This window comes from Eretmochelys imbricata, chromosome 2 (genome assembly GCF_965152235.1).
Source record: "Eretmochelys imbricata isolate rEreImb1 chromosome 2, rEreImb1.hap1, whole genome shotgun sequence".
In the NCBI taxonomy this organism is placed as follows: Eukaryota; Metazoa; Chordata; order Testudines; family Cheloniidae; genus Eretmochelys; species Eretmochelys imbricata.
The window spans coordinates 191,128,901-191,146,225 of record NC_135573.1 but is presented as its reverse complement, the minus strand read 5'-3'; the positions used below and the strand labels follow the sequence as shown (position 1 = coordinate 191,146,225).

General features: G+C 37.7%; 1 protein-coding gene across 1 annotated transcript in view; it reads right to left on the bottom strand.

The window, feature by feature from the left end:
* CPNE4 (copine 4) overlaps positions 1 to 17,325 on the bottom strand; it is a 257,514-nt gene that overhangs the window by 34,869 nt on the left and 205,320 nt on the right. Inside the window, exons 9-10 of the mRNA XM_077809293.1 lie at positions 16,955 to 17,014; positions 10,317 to 10,450 (exon numbers count right to left, since the gene is read on the bottom strand). Of these exons, the coding sequence (XP_077665419.1) occupies positions 10,317 to 10,450; positions 16,955 to 17,014 (194 nt within the window). The remainder of the gene's footprint in view (positions 1 to 10,316; positions 10,451 to 16,954; positions 17,015 to 17,325) is intronic.

Here is a 17,325-nt window from a genome sequence, read left to right as displayed (position 1 = left end):
GTTTAGGGAATGACTTGGAAGAAAATGAGCTGAATTAAGTATTTTATCCCTAAACCATATGAGTGAATCATGTTCCTGAGTATATTAAGTACTTATCTCAGAAGGTCTTGGTGCCAATAAATATGGAATCACAACAGCTTATAAGGGATTTGCTGTAGCTCCAAAGAAAATATAGCAACCATTTGAAATACTTTAACATTTCCAGTTCCTTCATCACAACTGGAGTTAGGTAAATTTAGGATACCCAGGGCTGATCTGCATGATCTGACAGGGCCAAACAATGATGACCTGGGTTTGGGTCAGGTTGGGTCCAACTGCTCCATGCTCCATACAAGTAGCCTCTCATGGTCCTGCACAGCAGCTGGGCACAATTGCATCCCTATGCTCCCACAGGGGTGGGCCATGGCTCAACAATTCCTCTCTGCAAGCCATCAATGCTGCTAGATTCAGGGCTTGTGGGTTGGAAGAGGACAAGTGGAGGAGTGTGGCAGTAAGCACAATCCCTCCGCATTCAGAGGGATTGTATTCTTCTCCGTGTGAGGCCAAATCACTCCCAGAGCAGGACAGTACTTGTTAAATACAACTGAGCCCCCAGTTTTTAGTAAGTCCTTGGTTAAGCAAACTTCCATTGAGGTTAATGGACCTCAGGATTTGGCCCATAATGCACAGTAGGTTTCCATGGAGCAGCAGGAATGGGTTGACATTACTTCTTGTAATACAAAAACTGCTGCGAGGACCTAAAAGTATGATAAACTAAGGCTATTGTTGCCCTGTTTGGCTGGACACAGACAAAAATTCTACATGGTCCTGTCATAAATATTAAAAATCTAGACATTAGCATTCATGCATCAGCTTTAGTTATAGCTGTATTTGAAATACAACAAATTACAAAATGCTTCTTAGTCGCCTTCAGGGAGCTGGAATCTGCTCAATAATATAAATTTATAAAATGGGGCTTCAAGAGTATGAAGGTAATGGCAGTATCCCCTACAAGGGGCATAATTAATGAATAAAGAGAATACAAATTCCCTGAAGCTAGCCACTGAACGGCATCTACTAATGAAGTATCTAACAAATCCAAATCCAAATACAATAGCCTTAAACTTCCCCTGATAAACATGAAAAGAAGACTGAAAAAGCTCTGCAGTGCAAAAATACCAAATGAATTCTGAAATTCATAGGCTAAGCAAAAAAAAAAGTGTAAATATCTATTGAAAGAAGCCTTTGTAAATGAGGTGGGAAATGGGCGAAGGGAAATGAAAGGTTTTGGTGATAAAACGTAAAAAGACAAGATTGTCTTGCTAGATTATAGCCTAGTAAAATGGCATAATTGGAGAGGTGAGACCAAAATGGCAAGCTTCCTTGTTAGTTTATAAATAAATTGGCCGTGACCTGACTTATACTTGCAGGTGTAAAATGACGTAATTCAGGAAACGTCCTTTGTTGAACAAATGGGACTGCATTGTTAGAAAGAGTCTGGGGGTGCTCCATGAGACCATAGAAGGGCTCTTACTAATCTTCCAGATTGCTAGTCAAGTGAGTTCTTAGGAGGATGTGTATGTGTCTCTGTAGTTTCCAAAGGGTTAACTCTAAATTGCCCTGGAAGATCAATGGAATCGCACAGTAAACTGATACCAAACCCACACAAAGGACAGTTTCACAACCCTTCTGTCTTGGAGGCTTAGAACTCCACCTGTCTTGCAGAGGATATCCTACCCTTCGCGGTAAATTTTACTGAACAACTGTGAGAGCCTGTAAATAGGACAAGTGCAGTTTTAAAGTTCCAGACTATACATAATGCTGCATCACATAGCAAAATCATTGCTACATATATATTGAGTTTTATCCTTTTTCATTGCATCACGATAAGCAGGGGTGGAATTACATTATTTTTAGAGTTTCAGTGATGTGAGTGACATGATATGACTTTTCCTTACAATGTTTTTCAGTCATTTTCATTTTGTTTTCTACCAGATCTAAACAGATGGAAAATTCATTGTGTCTGGGAGCTAGGGAAAGTAGGAGCATATTTAGGCATATATATATGTGCAAGAGAGATTTTTAATTTGATCCTGGAAGGAAATGAATTTTCTAGGATGACCAGAAAAGAAGTATTTGTAGTAACCCTTCTGTGACCCAAGAGAACCAAATTCTCTGCTGGTATAATTCAACTGAAATCAAAGTGACATTCAAATTGAAGAAAATAATAAAAACAGATACAGCAAAATCAGAAATAAAACATGTTGATAATTAGGTATTCAACTAGATGCCCTATACAATATCTAGGAAAAAATTGCCAACCTCCCCCCACTCCCTGAGCTATTGATTTGGAATCCAAAATCAAGGTAATTTTACAAGGTATTTGCATGTTGCTGAAGTCAGATTCTCACCACAGAACTCCTGAATCAGCCACATTTATGATACTGAGGGCATATATTTATTTCAGGACACTTTAAAGACATTTTCCCTGGCTTCATCATTTCAGTCAAACAAAAGCCAGCAATCAATAACAGCTGTGTCCATGTGAACAAAACACAGACTACTACTCAGAGGTCTGTGGGATGGAATACTGCATCTTCCTTTGGCAAATCTAAGCTTTAAAGGGACAACCACCACTTTCAGTTATACCTGTGTAATCCCACTGACTCCAAAGAGGTGATAAAGATGTGACTAAGCAGGCAATTTGGCCCCGCGTCTTTCTGTTATGCTATTCTTTGACAAAAGGTGTCAACTCTTGTTACAGTAAGTGATTAAACTTGCATGAGAAGTACTGGAAAATTGTTTTCCTCTGTGAACTGATGGGTTTCCAACCAGGACAAATATGCAGCTCAGCTAAATGTTAGTATAACTGAGGAGAGCTACAGGGCAGATTATAATATAAATAACTAGTTATATACTTGAAAGATGCAGGGAAGAAATTCACTAGTCTGAAAGCTCCATATAAGTTGTAAATAGGAACATGGGGATGATCTACTAGATCATTATGTTTGTCCCATGCTGGTGGAAGATGCAGCAGACACAAAGCTGGTGCCACACTTATTCTTAGCCAAAATGCCAAAAAGAACCACCACCCATAAAGATTTATGAAATTACCTAGTTTCCCCATAGATGTATCGGGCTATCTGTGGTACACTATTTTCTACTGCATCTGTGAGTTATAAAGATCTGCTCTTCAGGTCACTTTCTTTGGAGGGAATCACCACTAGACAAATTACATCTACTATTATTTACTCGTTAACGCTGACAGAGAGCTAAGAATCACACAAGACAAAGTTCTAGCCCTGAGGAGAATAGGCTGACTAGATAGATAACACAGACCAAATTGGAGACCCCAGAGGCAGTTTCTCTCTTAGAGCAACACTTCTATTGTTTTGTCCATGGAGAAAGCAGTACATTTTGTTGACATGAGCTAGCATTTGTGAATTTTAAAGAAGAAGTGAATCTGAGGAGGAATTTCAAGGAGACCAACATTGAACAGGGGTGAAGCTGAGAGCAGTAAGAAATGAGAGCAGAGACATGGGCAGGAGCGGAGTTGAATATGTATCAGAGAAACCATTACAAAGTCAATCTTTACCAATTTTGACCACACGATTATCATAGAGATTTCCTGTTCTAATTACAGAGATACACTGTAATGATGGTAGCCAATAAAGGCTTTGTAATGGTGACCACTCCCAATATGTGCATCAGTGTGCAGGCACAGTATGCGATGGCCAAGGTCCTGAGGATCTACTCCAAGGATGAATTAATATAGCACCTAGTATATAATCCAATGACTATTTAAAAATACCATCTGTCCCAATTCAGCTTCTGACCCTGACTCACCATAGCACTTCAGCAGATGCTTAAGTCCAGTTAAAGCCAAATGCTTAACTCTAAGCATGTGCTAAGGATTTTGTTTAACTGGGGAGTGTAAGAGTATTGTTTTTATACTTCTTTGTTCACTTTCCTGGGATGTAAGTGGTGCAATACATGCTTCAAGAAGTATGAAAATATTCTTTTCCCCAATGGTTTCTAACCTTATTTAGATAGTTTGATGATCTTTTCTGCTTACTAACTCCAGAAAGGCTGCCTCTGTAATTAAAGTGATAAACAGATATGTTCAATAATTAACAATATTTTTATTTATTGAGCTGCATGGGTAGATTAATTTTTAACATGGCTTTAAGTAGTGAATTTATGAAAAAGTAAGTGTTGCATACAGTGAAAACTTACTAATTAAAAGAAACACCCTTTGGCCACAGATTTAATTAATTAGTATTATATTAACATTACGACCAAAGCCAACTTCTGCTCTCCTCCTTGTCTCTGACATGATTCTTTTAATGTATATTCTTCAGATGACTACAGCAAAGGTATTCATTGTATTTCTTCATCCTCAGTGCAGGTACAAAATAGCTACAGAATGAGCTCTATCTGTTGATTTTAAGATATTGGGATGGGAATAGGTTCTGATTAAAAACTAGATCTTATGAACTAAGCCTAAATACTTTATTTCCCTCCTGAAGGCAGAGCACTTACGCACGTGCTTAGCTTCATGAATGGAACACCAATGGAACTTGCTTAACTTGTGTTAAGGTTGCATCTATGACAAAAGGCAAGGGTGCCCTTGGAGAAAAGGGGTGGGCTGGTTCTAGATCTGAGAAGTTTCATTTTTAGTGTATTCCATCGGAATAGTTGAGTTTGAGTCAGCCAGGCATAAAATATTGAGGCAATAATGATTATTATTTTTAATTAATAACAGTACATAATCAATAAGAATTATTATATACCGAGCACCAACAATGTTCTGCAAGTATGAGAAGCTAATATCAAAACTCACCACACCTGCAATGGGAGCACCATCAAACCCTAAAGGGTTTTTCAAATCTTTTATTAAAGTTGGCCAAGATATTGGATTTGTAAAGGGGTTTTGGATTTTCACTCTAAACATTTTGCACTGCTCTAAGCATACATTATTCCTGCACTTAGCTGGAATTATTTACTCTTTGCTCATTAGTAGCCATTAGGGAGGTGGCTGGACACCTGTATTTTACAATTTGGTACTTTAGTATTCAGGGACAATATGGGGATTTAGAATTAAGGAGGTTATTTGCATAAATGAAAACACGATGTTGGTATCTGGGGACAGATATAATCCTGCTTCCATATGTTTCAAGGGCGACTTGCAATGTAAAAATAGAAGATTATCTCTGAAGGTGAACAAGCAGAGAAATATAAACTAAAAATAATTTTGTATCAACTTTTGAAATTTCAAACTTTTAGAATGAGTAAAGTGGATACTGTGTACTATGAAATACTTTACAAAACTATGGGAGTGAGAACACTACAGAATGGTAGCAGCATAGTCAGAATGAGATGTCCCATGATTTTGTGATCTGACAAATATTTTTTAAAAATTGTAAATACATTTACGCTTCATCTTTTTAAAGTTATAAATGTTAATTTGATTATATGGAATCTGATTCTCCTTTACACTAAGGCCCCTTCATATTCCTCTGGTAGTGTAGCGGGGCCTGAAAGTGGGTATAAATGTAAAATTTTGTGTAAAAATTAGTCATAAAAAAGAATCTAGGACCATATTGACTAGTCTGATATTGTATGTTGTATCCACTACTAAGAATAAAGGTTCCAGTTCAGCAAAGCCGTTAAGCATATGCTTAACTCCATCCCTATTTAGCAAAGCACTTAGGTATGTGTTTCCGTCTGATTGATGTACCTGGGGTTTATGCATGAGCTCACATATTTTGTTGAATCAGGGAAGAGAATAAAAAATAAATATTTAATTTAAAATAGAGAATTTGATTAAGGGGGGCAAGAGATTAGAAATGCAATTTATAAGCAGCAAAATACAAATTTCAACATTTCAAACACAGGGCCAGATTTCAAATCCAATCCACTTCTTTTGTTCCACACTTGCTATAATTAAAAAAAACTATACTAATGTGGAATCATTTACAAAATATTTCATAATTCAGCTCTGTAGATAGAGCAGAATTTTAAACAATGTAGCTTTATTTAAGACTGTATGAACAGGCTCTTTTTAATTAGATTCCAATATACATCTTCCCCTTACAGAGACAATCATCTCTGTGTAATGATGAAGTGACACTCATGGTTGTTTGGTCATTTTCCAACGCTGTCTTTGGGAAAACAAATCATTGAGGCTCTCAGGCCAGACATTTTAATATACTATATGCTTCTGGAGATATACTGTATTGCTCTGACTTATGCTATGACCTTCAAAGAGAGAAGCTCTAAAACACCATGAGGGATACATCTGTTATATTATTGCACTGTTATGTGTTAACCAGACATGCTAGCTAGAGTTGTTAATATAACAAAAGCACAACAGAGCTGGGCCAATCCTGAGGAAGAGTATCTGTTTGAATTATTCACTACATGTGGCTGATGGGAAATGGTCACGAGACTTTTCAAGGTATAAAAAATGTTCGCTGTCCAAATTGGGACAAATTTCCAAATTGGGACAAAAAGTAAAAAATCTTGAAAATTTTCCTGACTGACAAATTGAAAAAAGTATCACAACATTGTATCAAAACACTTATTTGACGTTTATGAAATGTTTTGATTTTTTTCCTTTTAATCTTTTTTTTTATAAATTAACTGAAACCTTGAAACAAAAGGTTTTCTTGAACCAAAAAAAAAAAAGGAAACTTTGTTTCAAAAATGTCAAAACAGGACATTTTTGACAATTTCAAATTCAAATGTCAAACCCTTTTTTCAACATTTTTTCAAGTCAGGAAATTCATCAACACCAACTTTTTCCCACAGAGAATTTCAGTTTTGACAAATTGGAAATTTTTGATGAAAAAACATTTAGTTGAAAATTTTCCAGACCCGCTCTATCACAAACACTGATTCACTTTGTTCACAAATATATTTGCAGAAAAAGATGTTGGGAACTGTTTTGCAAATATGTATTCATATGAGTATATCTAATCCATCTATCTAGGTTCCTATTTGGTGCTCATCACAGCGGCATCTAAGCACTGGTTATATATGTTCGGTATCAAGGAGATGTTTCCCATTATGAATAGAGAGCAGCAGCATGGTCCAAGGACATGCAAAGTGATTGAGGGCCAGCTGCCACAGACAGGATATAGTGAGCTTTCTGTTTGTTTGGTTTTTTGAGCTAGGGTTTTACCTGTATATGGCCCCAGAACAAAGCTAAGACTGTCAAAGTGATGAGTGATTTTGCCTCTCAATATTTGGGTGCCCAACTTGAGGCACCTTAAAGGGGCCTGATTTCCAAAAATGTTCAGTATCCACCTTCTGAAACATAGATCCCCTTAAGATTTCTCAAGTTGGGGACTTCGAAGATTGAGGCAGCCAAAATCGTTTGTCACTGTTGACAATCTTGGTTCAAGTTTTTACTAGTGTTAGATAAAAAAAAACCTGTTATAGTGACACAAAGTGGAAGTTGGAATTTGATCTGCCTCGTGATATCAGTTATGTTATTCCCAGAATATCTATGTTTGGTGGTGATCTAGGAAGCAGAATAGAGCTTGACTTTCAGAATCTTAAAAGGGCTTGCAATACTGCTAGTTAGAAAGTGCTTGTTTTGACCTGTAAACCTAGGAAATTGGATTCTGAAATCATTGAGGAAGAACAAGCATGGAACGCCACAATGTGTTTGTTTCTTTTTTTGTTTTGAACAGTCACTTTTGTGACCATAACCACAGATGACTGATTTTTTTTTTAATGCATTAAGCATTTCCATAGCCAGAGAATGAAGTCTCTTTATTTCATTTGTCTCACTGGCCAGACACATTAGGAAAAAATAATTAATGGACTTGGCCAATTTTAACATGACTCGATTATAACAATAGTTCTCCCAGGGAAGAAAGGCCTTTGAAAATTTTCAAGTGAAAATATAGTTGTATTTTATTGCTTTTGTATACCGATCTTTAACTTTCTAATGGGTCATTTTCACTAACAGTTTATCTTAAAGCAACATTTCCTCCATGGAGCTGTAGACTTGTTTCACCTGATAGCTTGTTTGATAATATTTAATGTGACTCTCTTTAATTCCAGTAATTTTTTGAATACTTTTTAGAGTCTGATTTTTATTCTAATGAAGGCTGCTCTTTCATATCGTATCAACTACCCAGTACTATTTTTTCTTAGCCATTAATTATATCACCTATACACTTCATCTTTTCCTCCCCTTATGACACTTACAAATGATAACATGACTTGAAGCAAGTACTGCCAAAAAAATAAGAATTTTACACAAATGAATGGCTATTTGATCATATTAGGTTATTTCTGTAACACTGTTTCAGGGACATCTGAAGCATATAGGTAAATGGGCTTTTGGATGAACAGGGAATACTGCAGAGCATTAGGGGATGTAACCACAACACTTAATTGAAAGCTTTAGTTACTCAGGGGCCTGTTATACTGGGCTGACCTGTACAGAGGTCAAAGTTACAAGAAGATCTGATTGTGATATCAACCAAGCTGACCATAGCATATAAGACAGTCTTGCCACTTGTTAATTATTGGTGCAATGACATCCAATTGCCCCAGGCTTTCCACTAAACTACAAAATTATTATAGTTTTTCTAATAATGTTGTAAATAATATCTATACCTTGCCAAGGTCTTTACACACCCAAAAAAGGATTTTTTATTAAGTATTAGGCACAAGAAGCACTTCAGTGAATACTGAGTCACTTGTGCTATTTGAATACAAGAAGGGAAAGGTACAAATAACCAGAACTATGCAAAACTCAGTGGTTTCAGTGAACATTTTCTGTTTCATTTCACAACACCTGAGATCTGTTAGGCCGAAGGCCTGTACTCTAACTTGACCAAAGTAACAAAAATTCAACTCAGCTTGTTACATAAAATTGTTTATAAAAGTCAGCAAAGACAGACAGACTGGACTAGTTCAATTAAAAAGGTTTACTGAAACAGCCGAAGGACTGTGGTGAAATCATGTCTGTTACACCAGAGGAGCCCGAGACTGGAAATTAATGGACCAAAATTAGTATGTTGGAAAGTAGGCATAATGGTGGATAAAATAATAAGAGGATCCAATGCACTATTCCAACTATCTCCCGCTTTTGGGATCTTTAAAAAAAGACTTGGTTGGGGATCAAATGGAGAATGGATTCCTGGGAGATTCCAGGAGGAAAGGCAGACAGGCCTCTGACTCTCTGTAGAGACCCTGTACTTTGCTTGTGAGCCATGAGGATCATTATACTATCATGACACCCAGACCTCAGCACACCAACACACCATCTGACCCTTCTGTACCTGCAAGGACTCCAGCCTGATACACATGAGATACTGATCTGTCTTCCTTCCCATATCTGTTCCTTTCTGTCCTTCACTTTCTTCACCCTGTCCAATCTCTCTCGGCTTTTCACCTAAGTTTGAGGGTTTTGTGGTGTTTTTTGCATATTTTTGCACATGAAATTTAATAATGAAGATGCTCACAGTCCCCTGCTGAAGGAATAGTTCAAAGGCATTAAGGGAGAAATAATTCAAAGGCTGCAGTTCAACACAGTGCTACACCTGCCATAAAGAGCTTATGTTGAAATATGAAGACTATTCTGTGAGCGGGCTGGTGTTTTACTCTTTAAAATATAATATTTTCTTCTTTAGAAAATTATTATTGTAATTCATAAAGTGCTCATAGCATGCTGGATGAAATACAAGAAGGTACAAAGAAAAAATCCTTTCTAGAGCTTGTCAAAATTTTTCGAATGGAACAGTTGCTTTTGGAAAGATTCGTTGTGCAAAATCACTTTATGCAGCCCCCCACACACAGACACACACACACACACACACAAGAATACTTAAAGGGTTTTTTGGGGGGGTAATTTAGATTACTAATGGCCAATCTATTTGACAGAGGCAGGAGAGCTATTTGAAATCAACAGGGGTGCACAACTTTCTCAGAGGGTCAAGTAGTCAGATACACATTCACAAGCACATCAGGAAAGGTACCTACGTTGCATATATAAAACAGTCATGCAGGTGTAAAAAGGACTACCACGCTCCCAAATATGTAATTCAGCATGTAGAAGCAGACAGGGAAGACATTTCCTGTACACACCAATGATATATGTTAGAGACAGATGCTCTCTGTTAAATATACAGAAACACTGGTTTAAAATGAATGAAAATGTGTCAATGTATTTGTAGATTGAAACTTTTTTTACCCATAAGACTTCCTCTACGTGACTAACATTAAATTATTGCAGCCAGCAGCATTAAGTCTTCGGTTCCATACTGTTAAAACACCTTCTAGAGACAATTCTATTAGCAAACATGGTTATTTACCTGTCATAGTCTTGGCAAATCTCCCCAACAGCAACCAATGCCTTCAAATACTCATTAGGCTGATACGGATGGATGTAGTGCAGAGAGCAGCTGTTCCTGGGATCTCCATTTGATGCTGTGAAATCGATAGCTACCTGGAAAAGAAAAGAAACAGTTGCTCTGTGTAGATGTTACAGTGCATAGGTATCTCCAGATCTGCCACATTTCTGTATCATATGCAGGGGCTGGATACCACCGTTTTAAAACAAAAATGAAACCAATTAATCAATTCTGCAATAACATTCCTTTTGTAGCACTGTCACAAGCAGTGTAGAAGTCAGCATAAAGAGCATCATTAGACTGAACGTCCTATATCACAATTAATTTTTCTAGCTAAGAAACGATATGTGGGGTGCATGCCTGTAATGCATCTGTTGAGGTTGTATATATAAGTATAATACTGTTCTTTCCTGTCTTAGAATGCTTGTTTTCTGGCTAACCCTTCAAAGGAAGTTATAAAATAAATTCAACCAAATCAAAACTATTATTATATCTATAAGTATATCTAAAGTAAATGATAATGTTATGATATATGTCTGAAATTATGTAAGTGGAAAAACTATGAATTACATAATTATTCCATTTAGGGAATGATATTCTAATATAAACCTATCTAATTAATTAGCTCTAAATTCTCTGAGTTTAATTAAATTCTTTCTAGTCAGGTGATTCCCAGTCTATAAATCTGTCTCTAGTATAAAATCTGTATAGAGTCAAAATCCCTAAACAAACATATTCCAAACCGGGTCAAATTCCTTTCTTCATTTCTTTGTTACTGCTTATTGCTATTATTATAATAATAAAAAGTCTAACTAGCCCTTGTACAGTGATTTTCATCTTCAAAGCATTTCATAATCATGAACTTAATTAACCCTCTCCATTTTGCTGATGGCAGAAAGCTTAATGGTTGGTTCGAAGGCAAAAACAAAAATCAAGTTAAGCACAGATTTTTATGCTGAATGCGCTCACTGTGGGTTACGGGAGGCATCCAGCACTGAATTAAGTTTTACTTAACCTTTTAAAAATTCTGTTTTTCCTTTTTGAAATTCTGTTTGTACTTCCTGGATGCTAATGACATTCCAAATGAATCATTCTGTGACATCACAATCATAGACAGCATGAGCTGGAATGACATTTCTGACATTTGCAATGTTGCATTCTGGGATCTTTTCAGTGAACCAATAGGAACCAAAGGATTTCACAGAGGGAAATAACATTTTTTAACAACCGTATAGTTAGAGGTATTTTCTGATTCCCTTATCCCACAAAACATGGTAAGCGGTGGTATTCAGCAGAGAAGTCTGCACTTAACTCAGTTTTGCTTTGCAATTCACCTTTAAGCGACTTGCCCAACGTGACAAAGGGAGTTGTGTCATACTTGGAACTAGAACCCAGAAAGTCCTGGCTTCCAGACCTGTGCTCAGACCACTAGATGATATTTCCCTTTAGCAACATGTAGCTCCCCTGAAGAGCTCTATCATAGGCAAACATTCTGTGTCTAAGGGTGGATTTTCAAAGGGCCTAAGTGATTTCGTAGCACAAGTCAAGGTACTAACTTTAGGCTCCTAGTTTTGAAAATGTTGGCCTTTGTCTTGATTTTTAATATAGGAATTTTTAACTTGTAGAAATTTTGGCAGAGATTTTCAAAGATGACAAGAGCTTTTGATGCCCAGTTCTCATTAATTTTAATGGCTTTTGGGCATACAAATCTACAGCTTTGAAAATCTCAGTCTTTGTCATTAAAAGTTGTGAGAGCCAATCAGAACTTTTAATCCTCACACCACTGATGCTCAGTTTCCACTCTGTGATCTAGAATGTTGTTTGCAGATTCTGTTTCATGTTCGATATCTCCTCCTCTTTAAATCTTTAAGAACTGGCCCCTTGATATCTGACTGGAAGAACATATGTTTTGTCATGCTACCAATCAGTGCTTTGTTTGATCAGCCTGGGAACATCTCTGCTGCCTTGACCAACTGCAGTCACCTCTATGACTGACACATCTATTAGGAGAAATGAATATAATTTAAGTGGGAAATAGGATTATCTTTCAGCCCCACTTCCCTATATAAACCTATGCAGCTATCCTGCCAGAGATTTTGTTTGTCCTGATATTTTCCCCACAGGTTTCCCCTTGAGAACTAAGTTAACAAAGAGAAAATTCACCACTTTTTACCTTACATGTATAACATTTTGCATCTATATCATCAAGATTCAAGCTGCCAGCTAGTCACACCTTTGAATAATGATCCTATTAAAATCTTCAGCGCCACAGCTATTGGAGATTGGGCTGTTGACAACCAGTTGATAAGCACAACAAGAATAACAGCAGGAGACACGCTCAGAACATTTTGAGGAGCTGTTCGCATTGTACACACTGAGCCAGATTCTCAACTAGTGTAAACTGGCATACTTCCATTGAAGTCAATGGAGCTATTCTGGTTTATGCCAACTTAAGGTCAGGCCCATTGAAAGAAAAAGTGAAAACAGGTATGGCATGGGGAAGGAAGAAGAGCCCTTAAAAACCAGGACATGAATTTATGGTCTTGTTTTCACAGAACAGAAAGTTTAAAAAAATTATATTTAGAAATGTTGGAACTTTTTGACAGAAAATTCTCAGCCAGCTCTAGATTCTCCACCCAAAACCATTCTCCACTGAAAACCAGGGCTTGTTATACCTTGGAAGGAAGTAGGTATGAAAGGGAGTAGAGACTATGCCTTTTGCTTAATCTTACCAGTGTCCATACACAGACTCTGCTCACATTTGTATGAATCCCAACAACCTTGTGTTCCTTGCAAAATATGCTAGATCAAGGACTCTGGGCCAATATTTTCAAAAGCATGTGTCTAAAAACAGGAGTCTGATTCATACTTAGGCACCTAAATCAGTGGTCTGATTTTCAAAAATGCGAAGCACCTAGCAGCTCCCAGCAGCTGATTTTCAAAGATGACAAGGCATCTGCTTTTGAAAATCTTGGCCTATGTATGCATATGGTTATTTAGTAAAACACTTATATTTTTGCTGAAATAAAATTAACTTAAAGATTTTGCATAGATTACAAAAAAATTATTGCTGTTCTACTCCCTGAACAAACATTTTCTCCTGTACCAGAATAAGAAAGGACAGTTGCTCTAAAGATGCAATAGATGTTGGCCTTTTCCCTGATAACCCCAAAAGAGACTCTTAATGAGGTTGGAGTGACATGCACCAGAAGGAATTGGACAAATCCTTCTTCTTGCAATGACTGTTTGCCAGGGTCATGTGGTGCTTTTTAACCAGAAGTGATTGCAGGATGTCAGAATGAGCAGCAGGTTGAGTGTGCAAGGCAGGCCTGTTGTTGGCGGTGTTCTGGGGGGCGTGCGGGCAGGAACCAGATTGAAATGCGTTTCTTGACTGGAAATTGTCCTTGTAGTACAGATTCACTTAATGCCTGTGTATTTACAGACCCGTGAATACCCTCATTTCCTATTATGATGCTTTTATTAAACTTGTGATTTTGCTGCATGGTACAATCTTCTCAGCAGGTATCAGCAAAAGAGACACATGCTCCGTACACTGTGTTCTGGGTAGAAGAGGAATACGCTCTCGGTCTTCCATCATCAACTACAACTACAGCTCCATCCACAAATGTGCAAAGCATAACATCAGCTGTTTTCTCTGAATACAGTAAGGTCTTTAAAAGCTTTTAAGCTTTAAAAAATGCACCTCTTGGGACACAGGGGAAATGAATGATGAGTTCTCTTTTCTTGCGCTACTAATAACCTTCCACAAGAAACAACAATGCCACTCAAATGCTGATGCATTGTGTTGCCAAGGCTCAGTTTTGACCCTGCTTCTTGCTGAGAGGAGGATTTCTACGGAAAGCTGAAATGATATCTGCAATGGTTCCAAAACAGCAGCATGTAGCAGCTCTAGTTTCTTAATGTTCTTGTCTGACAATTTAAGGCACTCAGTCTTGCGTGTTAGGACCAAGACTGCATACATGTGGGGAAGCTTTCTGATTCTAAATGAAAGAATCACAGAAATTAGGGATGGAATTTGCTAGTCTAAACCCCCTGCCAAAGCAGGATTTTTTCCCTACAACATGTTTGGTCCAGTGTATCTTTAAATATCCCAGGTGTTGGCACGTCCATCACCTCCCACTGTTCAATGTGGGTATCCCACAGCAAAAAGATTATACACTCTTAGGAAGATTTCCATAATCTGCGTAAAGGTGTTTTTAATGCAAGGATAATTTCCTGCTTAGCCTTCTACCAGCTCAGTCAGCAAATTATCAGCTTGTCCTATTGTCTTGACCTGTTTGACCCAGAAACGGTCCTGTATGCTCTTTCAGTTGCAGCTCTTAAAATGAGTGTTTCACATCCTTTCTGACATACTTCCTAAAGGGAAGAGAATGTCTTCTGACTGTAAACCCATTAACTTTGCCAACTTCTTCTGACTGTTTTCTCACACCTAGCAGGGAACTCTGTCAGATCACTAATACAGACTTCTGCAATAAAAGCCTCACAGAAGTAACCATGTGGAATCTGCATGATTGAGCATAAAATTCCCTAGAAGAAAGTTTCTCAACAAATCATTATAAAAAACACAACAAAAAAAATTTACTCTTTGTTTTCTAAGATGTTTGTTCTAACCATGAACTATGTAACCACAATGGATGAACAAAGTATCCCAAGAGCACACAGCATGATGTTACAAAAGCTCTCATTAGTGCTTTAAATTAGCAGGAACACTATACGATAGCTTTTTGTTCCCAAACCTATGCTTAGCATCTTAGCTTCCCTCCCCCCATCAAATGCCCTTTCAGATCACAGCTGCATTGTACTATCTGTACACTGCATGAACACAACAGAAACATAATTAATCCTAAAACACAAAGAGGGTTGGATGACTTACTGCGAGTTTGTGAACTTTGCTTCTGTCTTAGCAAAGAGGAGGGCAATATATCACTGTGGTTTATCGGAACTCATTTCTATGTTAACATTAACATTCCATAATGGTGTACAAGAATTCAGGAAACACGGTCCTCTTTCTGATTGCAGGATTATGGATTTCATAGATCTATAGTGTTCCAACAAGCCATCTTTGACAAGTGTGAGCATATGAGCCTATGTAATTAATGCAGAGTCAAACATCTCTGCACATCTTAACTGCAAGCTGCTGGATCATTAAAAAAGGCATGTGTTTTTGCACTGACTACAAATAAATCACTCGCATGAATTCCAAAACAAAATGGCATGACATAGTCTTAGGATGTGCCCCTTTACCAGTGTATAGTTTCTGTGCACTTGAGAGCGAAAATGACAGAATATACACACGATGAATCCATTTGCACGTGCATGAATTGCACAGTGAAAAAAATGACATGTTTGGTGTGAGAAAATTAAACGATTTGTGCACAAAAGTGACAGTGGGTGAAAAAAATGTCACATGAACAAATTGGGGCAAGGCTGCGTCCCTTTTAAAAATGGTGCTGTAGCAAAAATTATGACAGTCATTGTACTGGATGCTTAGACAAATAGTACCTGGGGACTAGGTTAGTGGGTTGGAAGTGGAAGGACTGAAAGGTCCAAGAAATAGATGTGGTTGAGTGTAGGTCGGTATGTAATATTTGGCCAAGAGCAGGGGTAAAAGTAGGCTGGTACGGGCCAGGCAGCGTGGATGGGTTGGCTGGGGGAAGCTGATCCCCAGCCCCACCTCTTCTGCCCAAGGCCCCGCCCCATACAGGTAAGTCTTTTATGTTACTTTCACCCCTGGCTGAGGGATTGTTTTTCATTTTGACTGGTTTTTTTTCCAGTACCTCAGCAGAGCTAGCATTTATGGCCTCATATATTTATGCATTATAGGCGAAGCTGGTAGCGCCATTTACACTTAATACTACCCCAAACTTCCCATTATAAGACCCTATTTTCAGTTCCTTATAACTTCACCAAACTTTAGCCACCTGGGCTGACATTTTCCATGCCAGGCTGATTATTTATTTATTTTATTTGGTGTGTGGAAGCGGTTTCACCACAAATGACTGAGCCATTTCTAAGAATCAGATTAGGGAACATTATGATGTTTTGCTCATGTTTAAATATTCTTCCAACCATTTCACTGAAAGAAGGAGTCCCAAGAGCATTTCAAGCAGAAATTTGGCAGAGAGGTCATACTGAATCAGAACTGACTTAAGCCTGGGCAGGACAAGAATGATCATGTGACATTCTCAGTGATGACCCCCACACATAGCTATTGACACAAACTCTAGGCCAAATCTTCAGCTCTCATACAACAGCATAGAACAATTGATGTCACTGGAACTATACTGATTTACACCAACTGAGGATCTGGCCCTATATATACTATGGACTTTAGTTGCTGTGGTCTGAGTGGTATTGCTGCAACATGCCAAATGAAAATGTTACGTGTTTGATAATCATACTGTGATCCCAGTTTATTTTATAGTCACAAAATATTTTACAGGAAGAGTTTAGCCATTTATGAATACATTTACAAAATGGCAAATCAGATCACTTTTTCCTGTGAAAGTGATGAATCTGGTGTTTAAAAGGAGTTCCTTTTATTACGGTCAAGGAAATTACAGTTGGAAAACACTTACTGTAAACTGTATTTGGCATCCACCCATGATGTAATCTAAGAAAGAATGCATCTTGTGGATCTGGAAATAAGAAAGCAAAGACATTCAGATGAACTGTGTATTGCTAAAGGATCCAGACTTTGAGACAGCTTGTTTAAGGAAAAATAAAACATGGACTGGGATGGCGTGGGAGAAATCAGAGAGGGAGAGACTTAAAGCTAAGTTAAGAGAGGAAAAAAGAAAGATGAGAAAGCAACACAAACCGTTCTGAAACCACCGAAATTATTTATGCACATCAAGGAGAGAAGAGAACAGCATTCCTCTGCCTGAAGTCACTGGGGATTTTCCCACTGATTTAAGAGAGAGGAGCAGGCATTTTTTCTGAATTCAGA